Source organism: Chaetura pelagica, unplaced genomic scaffold, assembly GCF_000747805.2.
Source record: "Chaetura pelagica isolate M959 unplaced genomic scaffold, ChaPel_1.0 scaffold74, whole genome shotgun sequence".
In the NCBI taxonomy this organism is placed as follows: domain Eukaryota; kingdom Metazoa; phylum Chordata; class Aves; order Apodiformes; family Apodidae; genus Chaetura; species Chaetura pelagica.
Genome location: NW_009952982.1, coordinates 1460612 through 1477913, shown reverse-complemented (window position 1 = coordinate 1477913; position 17302 = coordinate 1460612). Strand labels below are relative to the sequence as shown.

Genomic DNA, 17302 nt, shown 5'->3' with positions numbered 1-17302 from the left:
CTGTCAAAGACAAGAGTGCTGCATCTGGTCCTTGGAGAGGGTTCTAAGGGCAGGCAGGCTGGTGTGCATGGAACCACTGTGAAGCATCTGAGATATCTCCACATATAAAGGGAATAGGCTGTGTGGGAATGGGCTCTTCCAGTAAGATTAAAAGTATGAGACGTGGCTTGATTTTGTCTGAGTAGAAGATGCCCTTTCTGCACTAGCACAGACAGAGAAGGTCAGTGTGTCTTTTCATATGGCTAGTGGTCTGCAGCAGCAAATGATGGAGCGAATCTGTTCTACCTCCAGCAGGACCAGCAAACCTTGCATGTGTTTCACTCCCTGCAGATGTGCCGGCGAGTGTACAAAGGGATCCCACTTCAGGTGCGAGGCCAGGTCTGGTCGCTTCTGCTGGACGTTGAGAAGATGAAGAAGGAGAATGAAGGAAAATATGAGGTATGGGCTTTTCCTGTAAAAGACAATGGGAGCAATTGTTGGGGAAGCTGGTTTGGTGGGGCTTCCCTGGCTGGAGCAAGTGAACCTGTGGTGGATGCAGGCATGTCCATCTCTACCTGCACGGACAGGAGGGAAAGGGATTTCCTGTGGGGATGCTTGAAGAGGCATGTGTGGGGGACACCCAGCCCTTGCAGGGTAGTAGCGTAAGGGGTGTTCTGACATGTACTGGTGGTGAGGCCCAACCCAACAGCTGCTTTCCCTAATATGGTGCTTCCATTTATTCTGCTGTAAGCCACAACTAAAGATGCATTTGATGTTACTGAATCCATAGGCGAAGATGCAGGGGAGGGTGAGCTTAGCGACTGTACTGCTCACAGTTTCCCAAGCTCCCTGGAGTGATGCAGAGTAGCCATCAGAACCCTGCAGCAGATAGGTGCTGGATGGGGTTACCCCAGACCTCTCTTAGTGCTTGAAAATTTCATTCAGGGTGTTTTGAAATGTGCAGCAAAGTCAGAAGCCTTAAATCGGCTGACAGTGAGTCATTAGTCAAGATACCAAATTAAGGGTGGCATGAGAGCACAGGGCCCTGGATTACAACTTAGATGTGCAGCTGGAAGTTGACTGGCAACGTTGGAAGAACTTGAATGGAAGTGGCTTTTTTAATCTTCAATTTTTGTAACTACCTTGAAATTTTCTATTTAAAATCACTATTCAAATGAAATAAAAATATTTTTTCTGTTAAAAAACACTTACTTTTTCTGCAGACAGAAGACCCTGCCTTGTATTGTTTCCTACCTGCATGCTTTAGGCTTGGATTCCTTGGTATAAAATAAACAAGTTCTGTAGCATATGTTGAACAAGAACACAAGTGATGGGACTTGCTATATTTTAAAAGTTTTATTTCAGGCATCTTGGCTCCTTTACGTGACCTCTTTCCATAGGCAGCATGTGGAAGCCCTTGGTTGTTTTAAATTATTTTCCAAAACTGTGTTATGATTTAGCTTGCATCGTGTACCTACCTGGGTGACGATCAGTGTGTCATGGAGTCAATTATGCTTCAGAGGCAGAGGTCAAGTGCTACTTTCAGCAGGTGTTTAAAAAAATCTGTGTATTAAGCAGGATGATGCTAATGCTCATTATAGTGAGCCAAGCATAGATGTTAATAGTGAGATGCTGCTGGGATGAACATGCAGAAGCTTGGGAAGGCAAGCTGGGCTCATGTTGATAAACAGAGTTTATAAAGTTCTCTCAGCATGCAGATTTTTATCACACTCCCTCCCTTCAAGCTGTGCTGCACAGGCAAGGAAGCAGTCCAGACAAATTAAAGTTGCAAGGAGTTTATCTGTGCTCCAGAGGGGTCTACAATAAGCAGGAGCTTCAGGCCTAATAGGCTTTTCTGTATGTAGACTCCCTGCAAGCTCATCTTAAACTTCCCCTTCTTTGGTGCCACCTGTCGCCCGTAATTAACTCTCCCCTCGTATCCTCTAGAAGAGGCTCAGTGCACGTCTGGGTGAGTGGTTTTGCTTTTCAAGAAGGGACCAAGCCTCAGCCCTAGCCCTTTGCCTTGGAGGGACTGGTCCCAAGGCCAACCTATTTCTCCTTGTGGAATGAACCATGGCACAAAATCCTGGATTTTGCATGTGCTTTGAGTTTTGAGCATGCCACCTGACATGTACCAGGTGATTTATCTTTTTTTATATCCACTGCTCTCTCTGTAGAATAGTTGTTCCCTGCACTTGGGCTAATGGAGTAGCTGCTTTTTCCAGCCTTGCTCCCTGTGCCTATATCACCTGATGCAGTTGAAAAGCCTGGTCCATTTGCTTCCATAGTGCTTTGTCCTATCCCAGCTGTCCTTCAAGTCCTCTCCATGCAAGTCTTCAAGTCTTCCTCAAGGCCATGGCAGCTCAAGTGGTCCCTGATTCTGCATGAGCCTGAAGGCTAACATGGGATGTGCCATACTTGGTTTCAACATGCGTATGATGCTCTGCCTCCCTGAGATTTTATAGCCACAACCGAGAGGATTTGAGGAGAGCTGAGAAGGTCACAGAAGAAACACACTGGCCATGGGGCACAACAGAGGCATCATGACTTCTACCCACGTGGCTGTTTTGTTCATTGGGACAAGACCTCCATCTATCTTCCCAGCCTCTGCTCTGCTGTTGGCTTGCAGGGAACACTTGGAGTGCTAATAAGCTTTGCTCCACAGCAAAAAGGACCTGGTACATATGAACAGTCATCTTGTCTTAGGTAGTCTGCCTGCTTTATAGAGGGCAACAGGCCACAGGATGTAGAACGCACAAGATTTACAGGATATAAGGACACAGGGTGTATTATCGCTAAGTTTGCAGATGACACCAAGCTGGGCGGGAGTGTTGATCTGCATGAGGATAGGGAGGCTCTACAGAGAGACTTGGATAGATTGGATCGTTGGGCTAATGTCAATGGTGTGGGCTTCAACAAGGCCAAGTGCTGGATCCTGCACTTGGGCCACAACAACCCCATGCAATGCTACAGGCTTGGATAAGTGTGGCTGGAGAGCTGTCTGGCAGAAAAGGACCTGGAGGTTCTAATTGACAAGCGGATGAATATGAGCCAGCAGTGGCCAAGAAAGCCAATGGCATCCTGGCTTGTAATAGTGTGACCAGCAGTAGTAGAGAGGTGATTGTCCCCCTGTTCTCAGCACTGGTGAGGCCACACCTGGAGTGTTGTGTCCAGTTTTGGGCACCTCAATTTAAGAGAGATATCAAGGTGCTGGGGTGAGTACAGAGGAGGGCAATGAAGCTGGTGAAGGGCCTGGAGAATAAATCTTATGAAGAATGCTTGAAGGAGCTGGGAATGTTTAGTTTGAGAAAGAGGAGGCTGAGGAGAGACCTTATCAGTCTCAACAACTACCTGAAAGGTCACTGTGGAGAGGTTGGTGCTGGTGCTACCTCTTCTCACAGGTAATTAGCAACAGAACAAGAGGGAATGGCTTCAAGCTGCAACAGGGTAGGTTTAGACTGGACAATAGGAAAATTATTTTCACAAAAAGAGTGGTTAGATACTGGAATAGGCTGCTTAGGGAGGTGGTTGAGTCACCATCCCTGGATGTGTTTAAGGGTCGTTTGGATGTGGTGTTGGTGGATTTGGTTTAGGGGAGAACTTTGTAGAGTAGGGATGATGGTTGGACTCAGTGATCCCAAGGGTCTTTTCCAACCTGAATAGTTCTATGATTCTGTGATCCTACAGCAGGAAGATTATGTTTTCATCAGATCTTCATTCCATTGTCACTTTTATCCTCCCTTGTCTTGTGTAGGCAATAACTCGAAATAGCCCCTGTACTGTTGCTCCTCCATACAACTGCTTCCAAGGTTGGAGTTAATATTCCCAGTATGCTATGACTGCCCTGAGAGTTTGCTGTGCTATACGCATTTGGGTGCTAATGGCCTTCTGATATTCTCTAGAGCTTATGTGACCATCTTGGGTGGTCAACTGCAGTATAGAGGTTGTATCAGGATGACAGGCATTCACAGGATGGCAGCTACTGGAGCAGATGATTAAGTTTCTGTGCAGATGTGCTGTTTTCTGTCTCCTGTGAGAGCAAGGAGGGATCCTGACCCTAGTCTCTAGGTAAGCTGAACTTGTTGCTCAACTCCACTGCCTCTAACCTGCTAGTTAATCTCAGACTGCCTGAAGACAGTCACAAAATGTGTTTTATTAATGCAATTAACCCTGGAGATATTCAAGAAGGAGGGAAATTGTGTGATCACTGGTGGTACCTAAAGGCTGTGAGATGAGATGCTTTGTTGTATCATAATGGTACTTGCCTGCATGCACATTACTGAACCAGTTGGTTACAAATGGAACTGCAGTGGGCTTCATCCATGGAACATCTTGAGCTTGGGACTCTGAAGGCACAATTGATTGAGGTGGGTTTAGCTTTGATTTGAATCTCCTTTTTTTTTGCAGTGGACTTCAGTCCTTTGTCTGTGTGATGCTGCCTTAAATGATTAGCCAACATGGGGGGAACATGAGAATTCTTGGTTTTGAATTTAGCTTCTCTTCTGGATTCCACCAGTTCCTTAAAAAGTGCAACAGTCCAAGGAAGTATCCCAGAACTGCTTTTCTATTGGAAACTCAGTAAATCTTTCATTTTGGAAGCGTGGTGGGATGACACCTATGAGTGAAGTGTTGGAATGGAAGGATACAGGCTCAAAATTGGAAGGATGGATGGGCCAATCAGTCAGTAAGGAGCTGACTGAATGGTGAACAGAGAGAGTTGCAGTCAACGACTTGATGTGCAAGTGGAGGTCAGTGAGCAGTGGCATTCCTCAGGGGTCAATATTGGGACCAGTGCTGTTTAACATCTTTGTTGGCAACATGGACAGTGGAATTGTGTGCTCCCCCAGCAAGTTTGCTGACACCACCAATCTGTGTGGTGTGGCTGACACATTGGAGGGAAGGGATGCCATTCAAGAGGGACCTTGACAGGCTTGAGAGGTGGGCCCTTGCTTAACCTCATGAAGTTCAATAAAGATGAGTTAATTAATGAGGTCTGCCCTGACCTTCAGTAAGGTCCTGCACCTGGGTAGGGACAGTCCCAAGCACAAAAAAAGTCTGGGCGGTAAATGGATTGAGAGCAGTCCTGAGGAGAAAGACTTGGGGATGCTGCTTGATAAGAAGCCAGCAATGTGCGCTTGCAGCCCAGAAAACCGACGATGTCCTGGGCTGCATCAAAAGAAGCATGGCCAGCAGGTCAAGGAAGCTGATTCTGCCCCTCTACTCCACGCTTAGGAGATCCCACCTGCAGTACTGTGTCCAGTTTGGGATCTCCAACATAAGAAGGACATGGATCTTCTGGATAGAGTCCAGTGGAGGGCCACAAAGATGGTCAGAGGACTGGAGCACCTCTCCTATGAAGACAAGCTGAGAGAGTTGGTACTGTTCAGCCTGGAGATGAAAAGGCTCTAGGGAGCCTCCAGTATCTGAAGGGCCTACAAAAAGGCTTGAGAGGAACTTTTTACACAATAGAATGAGAGGTAATGGTTTCAAACTGAAAGAGGGTAGATTTAGATTAGATATTAGTGAGAAATTCTTTAGTGTGAGGGTGATAAGACACCGGAATAGTTTGCCCTGGGAAGTTGTGGATGCCCCCTCCCTGGAAATGTTCAAGGACAGGCTGAATGGGGCTCTGAGCAACCTGGTCTAGTGGGAAGTGTCCCTGCCCTTGGCAAGGGATTGGAACTAGATGATCTTCAAGGTCTCTTCCAACTCAAATCATTCTATGATTATAAGATAATTCTCTTCTTCAGGGAAAGTAGTAGTTGGAGATTACTTCTTAGAGTCCATCTATAATTTGGACTTCATTATGATTGAACCTCTGAGCTCAGAGATGTGGTTCTTACATCTGTATGTTGGTAATTGAAGTGTTCCTTAAGTGCCAACACAGGTCTTTATGCTTTATCACAGCTAGGTGGGGTACTGCAAAGAATTCAAAATATATCAGAGTGGAGTTTAATTGTAAAGGTTTTAGGTTCTGAAAACTCAATATCTGCCTTTGAAGATGGGCAAAGGCTGGGTTGCCAGCTGCTGCTGTCATCATGTTTAGGTGGGGTGTTGTCCCCTTCTCCCTGGCCAGCAGCACAGCTGAGGGGCTGGGGATTCACCTCTATGCTGCAGATCATTGTTCACTGCAAGACAGTGTCCCTGAGCTGCTCTATGATAGCTCTGTTCAGCTCACAAGCTGCCACTCCTGCAGTAGGAAGTTTGCCTTCTCGCTGTTTGGAGAGGAGGTGTGGGCTGAGATGGTGTCTGACTCCTTCCTCTTGTCTGCCCTTCTCCCTTCCAGCAAATGAAAGAGCAAGCAAAGAACTTTTCATCGGAAATCAAGCAGATAGATTTGGATGTTAACCGCACATTCCGAAACCACATCATGTTTCGGGATCGCTACGGAGTGAAGTGAGTACAGGCTGCTTCACATGGCTGTATGGACATCAGTGGCAATGAGTGTGCCTGGATGAGATGGCTTGGGGAAGCTCAGAGTAGCTCACAGGAGAACAAAGCCATCTCTGCCTGCTCCACAAACCATTAACACATGACACAACCCACAGACTTTGGGCTGTTGATTCTCTCTTTGAAAGGTCCACACTTGTCCACTTCCAGCCCCAGTTCTTGAGCCAAGCATAAGCCTGTTGCAGTGCCTTGCCCCCCAGGGTGCTAGGGTTGCAGTTGCAGAGGACTTGGTTTGGGATGGCTGGGATGATGGGGGTGGGTCTGCTAGGAGCTGGATGGGGTGGGGCATGGCCTCCACAACAGATTGGGTTGGAGAGGTTTAACAGTGGCTTTGTCACCTGGATGTGCTATACCTGGCTGCCCTACAGAGACATAGAGTCTGTGAGGAAGCACTGCATATCTAATATGGTGATTACTCCTTCAGCAAGGAGGAAAGGGAGAAACTAGCCTACTAATAAAATAGTAGTAATGCTTTCCCCCAGGTTATATAACACTTGAAGCCTGGGAGGTTGCAAGTCTTAAAAATCCACCACCACTCCAAATCTGAAGAGTGATTGTATTGAACACAGCATGTGAGAGTACATACATGTCTCTTCAGCAGAACTGCTGATGGAGCAGGCTTCTGCTTCAGCCCCGCTCTGCAGGGTCACTGGTGACTCTCTCTTGAAGGTAGAGGTCCCATCCCATGTGTCTATCAAGGTGCTTTCTGGCTCTGTGAGCCCTGCTTCTTGCAAAAGCCAGTTGCCTAAGTGTTTTCAGAGCCTTTTGCACTCTGTGTGCATGCGTTGGTGTGTGCACAAAGCTGGACACTAATGCTCAAGTGTTTTAATATCCTTTTTTCTCCCCAGGCAACAGGCACTCTTCCATGTCCTGTCAGCATATTCGGTTTATAACACTGTAAGTAGTAAGCTAGTCTGGTTAAAGATAATAGCATTGTGCTTTATATGGATAAGTATTTTAAAGGCTTTATATACGTTTTTGTATACGTGTATACAAAACGTATACGTGTTTGTGTATACGTTTGCTTATGTATATATACACACACACACATATATTTAGCCAATGGTAATTCCAATTTCAAGTCCTAGTGCTGGTAGTACAAGACTTTTTGTGCAGGTGTTTAATTCCCTGGTTAATTTTGTCACCTGATAAATGACATCTGGTGGATCTGGTCTGGGTGGGAGTAAGCAAACAACAAGGGATTGCCCTTCAGCTTTCCAGCAAGACTACCCTCCTGGCTGAAGGTCCGTCATGTTTCTGACTTTTTGTTGTAAACTAAATGGCTTCCTTATTAAAAACAATTATTGTTTTACAGCAAACCAGTCATTTTAAGCTGAAGGGCATGGGCAGGGTAGATGTAAATTAGCAGTTGAACATACTACCTCCATCTCCAGGAGAGGACAATTACCCCAGAAGGCACAGAAGATGCTCAGAGGGGTAGTCAAGGAATCAAAGACCCTGCCTTCCCTCACACCAGATAAATGCTTACTGGATTTATTTATTCTTTACTCTAGTGCTGAAGTGGCTAAAGGAATTGAAAACAGTGTTGGAGCCACATGCTGTTTATCATCCCATCCACTATTCCTTGCATTAACTGCAGGCACCTCTTATGTTGGGGTTTCTGTCTCTAGCCCTCCAGGCTTGAGCAGGGCTGGTGGGGGAAGCAGCATTGGTGGGGGGTATTGCCTGCAAGCCCCTTACATCCCACTGAAGGACCTGTTTAGAGTAGGTCCTCAGGAGAGCCGCAAAGATGGTCAGAGAGCCAGAACACCTGTCTCATGAAGAAGGGCTGAAAGTTAGGGATGTCCAGCCTGGAGAACAGAAGCCTCTGTGGAGACCTTATTTTGGCCTTTCAATATATAAAGAGGATTCATAAGAAAGACCGACTTTTTACCAGGGCCTGTAGTGACAGGTCAAGGGGCAACAGTTTTAAACTGAAAGAGGGTAGTTTTAGATTGGACATAGGAAGATATTTTTAACAATGTGGGTGGTGACAGATGGGAACAAGTTGCCCAGAGAAGCTGCAGATGCCCCAGCATTTTAAGTGTTCAAGACCAGGTTGGATTTGCGTTTTGAGCAACCTGGTCTAGTGAAAGATATCTCTGCCCATAGGATTGGGGTTGAATGAAGTGGTCTTCAAGGGTCCCTTCCAACCCAAACCATTCTGTGAGTCAGTGACTCAGATGCTGTAGTCATATGAGAGCTGCAAGACCTTGAAAGAGGAGAAGGAAAGAAGGAAGCATAGGCAACCTGACATGCTTCTGCAGCTTTAACATCATGGTGGGATCTCACGATGTGGCAGCTCATGTGCCTCTTTTGGCTCTTGCAGGAAGTGAGCTACTGCCAAGGGATGAGCCAGATTGCAGCCATCCTTCTAATGTACTTAAATGAAGAGGATGCATTTTGGGCTCTGGCACAGCTGCTGACCAACCAGCGGCATGCCATGCATGGTAAGCCTGGGACCGGATAAAAATAGGGGCTCTTTCAAGGGGAGGGAAGGCCTGTTTAGGTTGGTCAGTAGAAACATTTCTCCTCACATACTTTTTTAAAGTGAGTAAGGTTTAATTGTGTGCCAGTGCAACGCAACTGTGGAGCTGAACTTCACTCTTGGAGCCAGACAGATTAATTAGAGAAAAATGTGGTTTATCAGCACTGAGCTTTAGCACTCAGGAATTAACACTTTCACAGAGGTGCTGTCTGCTCACCAGAGTGCCTTGCCATTGGCTAGCAATTAATTCAAGGTTATGAGTTTTTAAGAAGTCCCTCAGAAGTACATCCAAGAGCATCATGTAGTGTGCTGTTTTTAGCGTGCCATGAGCTATGTGCCTTTGTGTTTTTGTGAAGATGTAATTCCACCATCTTACTTGTGGTTAGCAGTAATCTATGCACAGAGAGTTCTTCTGTAAGCAGAGGGCTGGGAATTATGGCTTGGTAACTCTGGACAGTCTTAAACCCGTGTCCTGCTAGATTACAGGGCACTGCACAAGGTTGTGGTGTTCAAACATCTCCAGCTTTTCTCAGAACTTTGGCAGATACAAAGAGAGGTCTTGGCCAAACCAAGTCTCAGGCAATGGGGATGTGAGCACGTCTGCACTGCAGGGCTGGAGTGCTGAGAGTGCTGTCTCTGGGGTCTGTAGACAGGGTGAAGAGTGGGCTCTGGGATGAATGCCAAGGGAGATAGCTGGGTGAGCTGACATCCAGCCAACTCAACAGGCAATGCCAGGGATGAGTTTCCAGAAAATCAGGCTGCTACCAAGACTATTCAGATCTTTTCTGATTATTTTCCATTTTTGTCATCTTTTCTTGTTAAGGTTTTTTCATTCCTGGGTTCCCGAAGCTGCAGAGGTTTCAAGCTCATCACGAGCAGATTTTAAGCAAACTGTTTCCCAAACTGAAGAAGCACATGGTATCTCTTTGCTATCAGTCTTTCCATACTATATTGCATTTTACTGCTAAAGCAATTAGTGTAACGTTCTGCCAAATAGATGCACAACTGAAAAGATTTCTAATGGTGTAGGACTGCTTCAGCCACAGAGAGGCGAGCGCTTATTAAGCGGACTGCCAAGTTGACTCTTGCCAAGTTGAATAGTTTGCTTGCCAGTGTGATGCCCATCTACAGGAAGGGCTGGAAGGAGGATCCGGGGAACTAGAGACCTGTCAGTCTGACCTCAGTACCAGGAAAGGTCATGGAGAGGCTCATCTTGAGTGAGCTCACGTGGCAAGTGCAGGGCAGCCAAGGGATCGGGGCCAGCCGTCATGGGTTTATGAAAGGGAGGTCTTGCCTGACCAACCTGATTTCCTTCTATGACAAGTTGGCCCACCTAGTGGATGAGGGAAAGGCTGTGGATTTTACCTATCTGGAGATCTCCCTCAGAATTCTCCTAAAGAAACTGGCAGATCATGGCATAGACAGGAAGAAAAACTGGCTGGCTGGCCAGTAGTAGGAGTGAATTGAGTTTAAATCCAGTTGGCAGCCAGTCACCAGTGGTGTCCCCCAGGGGCTCAGTTTTGGGGACCAGCTTGTCCAATATCAGTGATCTAGACAAGGGGATCGAGTGCTTCAAAGGTGATGCCAAATTGAGTGGAAATATTGATCTGCTTGAGGGTAGGAAGGTTCTGCAGAGAGACCTGGACTCAGGGTCGACAGGCTGAGATCAATTGTATGAGGTTCAACAGGGCCAAGTGTTGGGTCACAACAACCCCATGCGACGCTGTAGGCTTGGGGAAGAGTGTCTGGAAAGCTGCCCAGTGGAAAAGGACCTGGGGGTGCTGGTTGAGAGCTGGCTCAATGTAAGCCAGCAGTGTGCCCAGGTGGCCAAGAAGGCCAAGAGCATCCTGGCTTGTATGAGAAACTGTGTGGCCAGCAGGAGCAGAGAACTGATCATGCCCTGTGCTGGTGAGGCCACACCTTGAGTACTGTGTTAAGTTCTGGGCCTCCCATTACAAGAAGGATGTAGGGGTGCTGGAGCGTGTCCAGAGAAGAGCAACCAAGCTGGTGAAGGGTCTAGAGAACAAATTCTATGAGGAGAGGCTGAGGGAACTGCGATTGTTTGGAGAAGTGGAGGCTAAGGGGAGACCTCATTGCCCTCTACAGCTACCTGAAAGGAGGTTATAGGGAGGTGGATATTGGCCTGTTCTCTCAAGTAAATAACAATAGGACTAGTGGAAATGGCCTGAATTTATGCCACGGGAGGTTTAGGCTAGATATTACTAAGAATTTCTTTAGCATAAGAGTGGTCAGGCACTGGCTGCCCAGGGAGGTGGTGGAGCCATCATCCCTGGAGGTATTTAAAAAATCGTGTAGATGTGGCACTTCAGGACATGCTGTAGTGAGTATGGTGGTTTTTTTCTGGATTGATGGTTGGACTCTGTGAGGTCTTTTCCAACTGTGACTATTCTGTGATTCTGTTATTTGGCTTGCTGGTCATCCTTAGTGTGAGAACTTACAAAATCTAAAGACTTGCTTAGAAAAGCCAGGCAAGAAGTCTCACAAGAGTCTACAGCAAAGAGTTGTTGCATACAGCAGCAAGGCTGTATTGTGTTCTTACATGAGCTGCAGTGCCTGAAGGGTGATGCTGAACTGTCTGGAGTTTTCAATAATTATTAGCCCCAAGTGTTTGCATTTAATGTTTTTTTTGTTGTTTAAAGAGAGGAGGTGTGTAAGATTTGCTGTGTGTTGTTGCTTGGGCATGTCCAGTTGTTTTTCTCTCTAGCAGATGGTACAATCCCATTTGGTAGCTGGAGGAGCATCTGCTGGACACATCAAATGCAGTTCAATGTCTAGGCAACTTTTGCAGTACCTGCTCCCTTTTTTGACCCCCTTGTGTTTACTGTAGTCAGTTGGTATTCAGTGGCCAGACTCTTGAAGGTTTCTTATGTTCCCAGGGGGCTCAGTGGCCTGGCTCCAGGAAAAGCTGTTTAAATTGCCATAATCTGTAACAGCTCTTCTTTTGTGCTGCAAATCAGCCAGCTCTGGCCATATAAATGAAACGCAAGGACAGGTTCCTCAGGTTTGTCAGGTGCCCAGCACTAGTCCAAAGCAAAGCCTGGAGCTAGTCTTCAATCCCATGGGTTTCTTAATCTTCCCACTCCTGCCGATTTGCAGCTTTGTAACAGAGGTCAGGTTGACTTGGTGCATATGCAGGACACTGTGCATCCTGGCACCGACCGGGACATCACCCATGCCATAAAAAGAAAAGCTGTGTGTGAGTGCTGTGCTAGGCATCAGCCAGGGACAGAAAAGCAAGAAACCAGGGTGATGTTGATAATGTTTTTAAGAGTTTTCCTTAATCTCTCAGGCTATCCTGCTCCTGCAGCAACCATGCCATGCAAATGAGTTAGTCCTAGCAAGGCTGGCTTGACTGCAGAGGTCTGAATTTATCTGTGGGATACTTGGGGTTAATAATTTTTGTGGTGCTTCGAGAGGCTCATGTGGGAATTCCTATGGAAACAAAAATGGTGGTCTGCTAGGAGTGTGTGGTTTGGGTTCCTGGAAGGTTCCCTGGACTAGATATTAGGCTAGAAAACCTTCTCCTAGAAATCCCTTTCCAAAGTTGTGGCTGAAGTCTGGCCCTGTCAAGGATCAGGTTCAGTGAATATATTGAGAAAAGAGCTAAGGCAGGGCTTTAACACTGGTATTTAAAACAGGGCCTTTGTTGGGAGACAAACAGCAGCCAGATCCTGCTTCCAGACCCCAGCATTAATAAATCAAACAACCAACCTCCCCAAAAGCCCTATGAGTTGCTTGAACCTCCAGCAGTCAGCCTGGTGAAATGCCTCTCTCTCTGCTCTCTCCTCCTAGGATAAGGAGCAGATGACTACGGGGATTTACACAACCAAGTGGTTCCTGCAGTGTTTCATTGACCGGGTGAGGATGCTCTGCGGGTGTTTTGCTGTTCTGCTGTTTGCATGCGTGGTTAATCCACCTGTTTGTTTGAAAATGTGTCATAATTTGAAGAAGATGTTAATATTTTACAAGGTGGGATATTACGCACACTCTGAATAGGCAAAAACATTTATATGGGAGAAGCTAAAAATAACTGCATGTCAATGATGACAAGCCAATACCTGCTGCCTTGTCACAAGTGGTTGCTGGGAGATGGCTCAACAGCATCAGTTATAAGCTTCAAAGTCAGGAGACGTCTTTCTCTTGCCCACTGGCACTGCAGCAAAGGCAATTAACCTCACTTTGACTCTGAAAATAACAAGGAGAAGAAGAGCTAGAGGTACGAACTTGAACAAATAGCACTGCAGCAGCAAAGGAGCAGGCTGGGCACTGAAACGTGAAAGCATTAAAAAAAAAATTACCCTGGTTTGTCCTGAGCTGATTTGCCAGTTCTAAGCCAAGACTACTTAATTTTTAGGGGCAGCATTTTTCTTTCATACTTGAATACAAGATCCAGACTTGCTAATGTTTAGGACATCTGTATGTCCCCAGTTGCAATTTTCTGCTGCCTCATCTCCTATAAAGCAGTGGATGATCTCTTATCCTTGAGAAGGAACTCACTGCTTTTCAGTCTGTCACTAAAAGCTGTGCAAAATGCAAAATCCCTATAACTGCAGTAATGTGTGATAAAAGAGCAGCAACAGCCAGTTCTGACGAACTCTTGAAGAGTAAGGGCAGCATCCTAAATTTGAACTTTTAAGTCACACTATGACTAGTGTTAATTTCTGTGATAGTGAGATGCCTTAAATCTTTGGTGGGAGATGATGGCCTGTTCAATCATTTTGTATATCAATTCACTCCTGTTTGTCAGGTTGAGTCGGGATGCAAATGATAACATCTTGCAGAGGTTTTCCTAGAAGGCAGAAATAAGCCTGTGTATAAGGAAGACCACTTCTTTAGACACCAAAGGAGTGATTTTTTTAATGTTTAGTGAAGCACCATTGGGCCTTCAGACCTATCCCATAAATAGCCCTTCATCTTTTTTAACAGTTTGGATGGATACAGGAGTGGTTTGATGTGTTTGCAAGGCTTAAAGATGATGATGATGCTCCCTCCAGGGTAGGAGAATCCATGTGCTAGTATGCCTGTGCAGAAAGTTTCTCTATTTTCTATTGGCGGCCAAGTTTTCAGTACTCTCTCAGCCACCCAGGGTTGTTAGCTATAAGGCAAAACCATAATCAGTAAAATAGGTTTTTGTGTTATAGATGAATCCTGGGCATCTAATGCCTTGCCCTGTTTTGCATTTTGGTGTGACGGGCTGTAGCGATGCCACCAACCTCTGTGTCATGATGTGCTTGTTTTTTGGTTTTGTGTTTGAAACAGACCCCCTTCACCCTTACCTTGCGGCTGTGGGATATCTACATCTTGGAAGGAGAGCGGGTGCTGACAGCCATGGCTTACACCATTCTCAAACTGCACAAAAGTAAGGTCCCAGGAGAGCGTGCCTCATATGGCAAAGGTGGCACTGTGCTGGACCACCCTTTTGCTGCCAGCCTGGAAAGACTTGCTGGCCACTACCAGCCTGCTCCAAAGTGCCCCAAAGGACACAGTCTTATGCCAGTGCTCCAGGGAGGAAAGACAGATGCTGCAAGGGTTGAAATTCTGATCTGGTTGCATAGCAAACCCCACCTGAAATGCTCCCAGCTGCTTTTCTGTGTGCTGTGCCCTGCATCTTTTATCAACATACTTTTAGGGGCAATACAGACAGCAACCCATCTATCCACAAAGCTCTATGGCAGTAGTATATTAATGGATTTATTTTCCCCTCTACAGCCTGTAGAGCCTCCCCCTGAGGCTGTAGAGGGGAAAATAAATCCATTAATATACTTCTAAAGTGACCAAAACCTGGTTTTCCTACATACCATTAAGACAGCAGTGTTTCTGCCTCAAGATCTTTGGGACTTTGAACGCCTCCACTCCCATAAGCTGGTAGCTTTGCTTTGTTGCCCTGTGACGTATTTAATCTGGGACCGGAGTGGTGCTGATATTGCATGCTGGGAACCTTTGGGCAAGTGGGATTTATGGGACTGCATTTGTTGGCTTCTGCAAACAGCAACTCTGCTCTTCCTTCAGTTGAAGAACAGGCTATCCAGAAATACATCTTTAAGTATCCTGTTTATCTGCAAAGACTGGGAAATTGGCAGGCAGGGAGAAGTATCAGCCTAGCAGTGAAATAATCTCTCCTCGCTGAGGAATGTGTGGTGTGGATCAGCATCCCCCTGCATCCCATTCCTGCCTGCATCCAATTCCTACCTGCATGCCATCTTTGCCTGCATCCCTGGCGTGGGTCAACACCTCTGCCTGCATGCCTGCCTGCTGGCTGGTGCAGGTGAGCATCCCTGGCTGATGGTGGCAGCTGCCAGCAATGGCCGTTCAGTTTGACACACTCGGGGGTCTATTTTATGGAGCTTTTCTTCCTCCTAGAGGCATTGATGAGAACTTCCAGAAATGGCCCGAAATGTGCTGTCATTACTCTTTTCTGCTGTCCCCCAGAGCGCTTGCTAAAGATGACGCTGGAAGACTTACGGGAATTTCTGCAGGAAAAAATTGCCAGTTCCCTGCAGTACGAGGATGATGCTGTCATTGAGCAACTGCAGGTGTCAATGACTGAACTGCGCAAGATGAAATTTGACCTTCCACCACCAGGTGGGTAGAGGGGAACGTGGGCATCCCAGTGGGAATGGCTGGTGGTAGTCATGTGCCCAGGGGACCAGAGCATCACTCTGGTGTAGCTGGGAGCCAGGGCCGCCCCAAAGTGCTGGTGCCCACTCGGTGCAACATCTGTCTTCCCGTGGTCAGGGCATGCTGGATGCAAAAGTCAACTGATGCACAGTTTGGGTTTTATTTTGTTTTCTCTGCTTCCAATACAGCAAAGCCTGAGGAATTCCCACGGAAACCCCTGGGCCTGAAGCTCTCCCTCAACCCAGTAGCCGTGAAGGGCAATGTGGCAGCCAACAGCCAGAATGGCCAGGTGGGTGAGCACTCCCTGGACAGGGAGCCTCATCCCCACAGAGGTCCCAGGACACTGGGAGGAATGATGGAGCTGAAGACTCCCTCTCTCTGTGGCAGTGAAGTATCTGAAGCAACAGACATCCACCTGCACCCTCTAAGCAGGGGGGTGCTGGGAGAGGAGGGTGGGGTGGAATCCACAAGGGACAGGCAGCCACAGTCTCTTCTGAAGGCAAGTGAGACACAAGGCCACCATCACTTCCCACCCACGGTCTTGCCTCTGGAACAGCTGCTTCTCACTCCTAGCCATGCCAGGATGGACCACAAGTCAGTCTCTCTCCCTACCCCAGCCGAGCATGGCTTCTTGAACTCCTCTTTTCAAAACACATCAATTCCTCCCAACTCGAGCATGTCTGAGCTTTCCGCTATGGATCACATGGCATGGCAGCCAAATCCTGCTGCCCTGCCGGTGGGAGAACAAGCATCTTCCTTCTGCACAGAAAATGTGCTCGATGCACACCCTCATCCTCTGTCAGGCAGCTGTCAGCAGCTCTCCAGCACACTGCAGCACAACGGCTCCCCAAAGAGTGAGGATGGGGATGGAAAGGCCAAGAAGCACTGCAGAGCAGCACTGCTGGACAAAACAGACTTGAAGCACGTGACAACTAAAGCTGCATCCACAGGGGAGCTCACCAGCTTGCAGCAGAATGGGCCAGGGAACGCCACCAGTACTGCACACTGGCCAGAGGGCTTGGGAATGCTGCCTGTGCATGGGCTGGCAGGCGGCAGCATGCCCATCATACCTGGCAGCGAGCTGGAGCCAGCAGGGCTGGGCAAGGGCTGTCCCTTCCACCAGGTGCCGTCTTCCAGAGTGTTGGGAAACAGCCCTTACACTGTTATCAAAACCACCACTGCCCTCTACCTGGCCCACGCAACAGAGCAAAACTCAAACAGAATGCAGGTGGCATTGCCTCTGCCAGAGACTGGACATCCCCTGCCTGCCCCCTCAATGCCACCAGCTCTTGCACTGGTTCCAGAGGAAGCAGATGCCCAAAAAAGCCTCCAGAAATTATTAAATGCACTGAAAGCCCCACAACCCACCCTGAGCCCCAGCACAACATTTCTAACACGGGTTGCCAAATCCCGCTCAGAGAACAGTTTACTTTTAGGCTCTTCTCCCCTGGCAAAAGTGCCCAAATCGGTGACCTTTTAGTGGGGATAAGGGGGAGGAGAGGAAGAGGGTGCTGAAGCAGCACATTTGCCTTTTTTTTTTTGGGATTCCTCCCTTTCAGCAGGGCTGTGTCTGGGTGACAGCATAGCAGCCATTGCCTGTCGAGTTGTGCTTTGGTACAAGCACCCAGCAAGGAGATGGAGAGGTGGCCACCAGCGCCAGAAGACACGAGAAAATTGGGTTTGTGTCTTTCCTATGGACAAATTGGAAAGTGCTTTCATTTTTTGTTTCTTGAAGCTCACAAGCCT

The 17302-nt window shown here is 47.3% G+C and overlaps 1 protein-coding gene across 1 annotated transcript in view; it reads left to right on the top strand.

The window, feature by feature from the left end:
- Nucleotides 1-17036, top strand: part of LOC104387661 — a 22985-nt gene extending 5949 nt beyond the window's left edge. The window contains exons 5-13 of the mRNA XM_009996444.1: nt 331-438; nt 6266-6375; nt 7278-7326; nt 8759-8879; nt 9741-9835; nt 12731-12796; nt 14198-14297; nt 15368-15520; nt 15745-17036. Coding sequence (XP_009994746.1) covers nt 331-438; nt 6266-6375; nt 7278-7326; nt 8759-8879; nt 9741-9835; nt 12731-12796; nt 14198-14297; nt 15368-15520; nt 15745-17036 — 2094 coding nt within the window. The remainder of the gene's footprint in view (nt 1-330; nt 439-6265; nt 6376-7277; nt 7327-8758; nt 8880-9740; nt 9836-12730; nt 12797-14197; nt 14298-15367; nt 15521-15744) is intronic.
- The last annotated feature ends 266 nt before the right edge of the window (nt 17037-17302 follow it).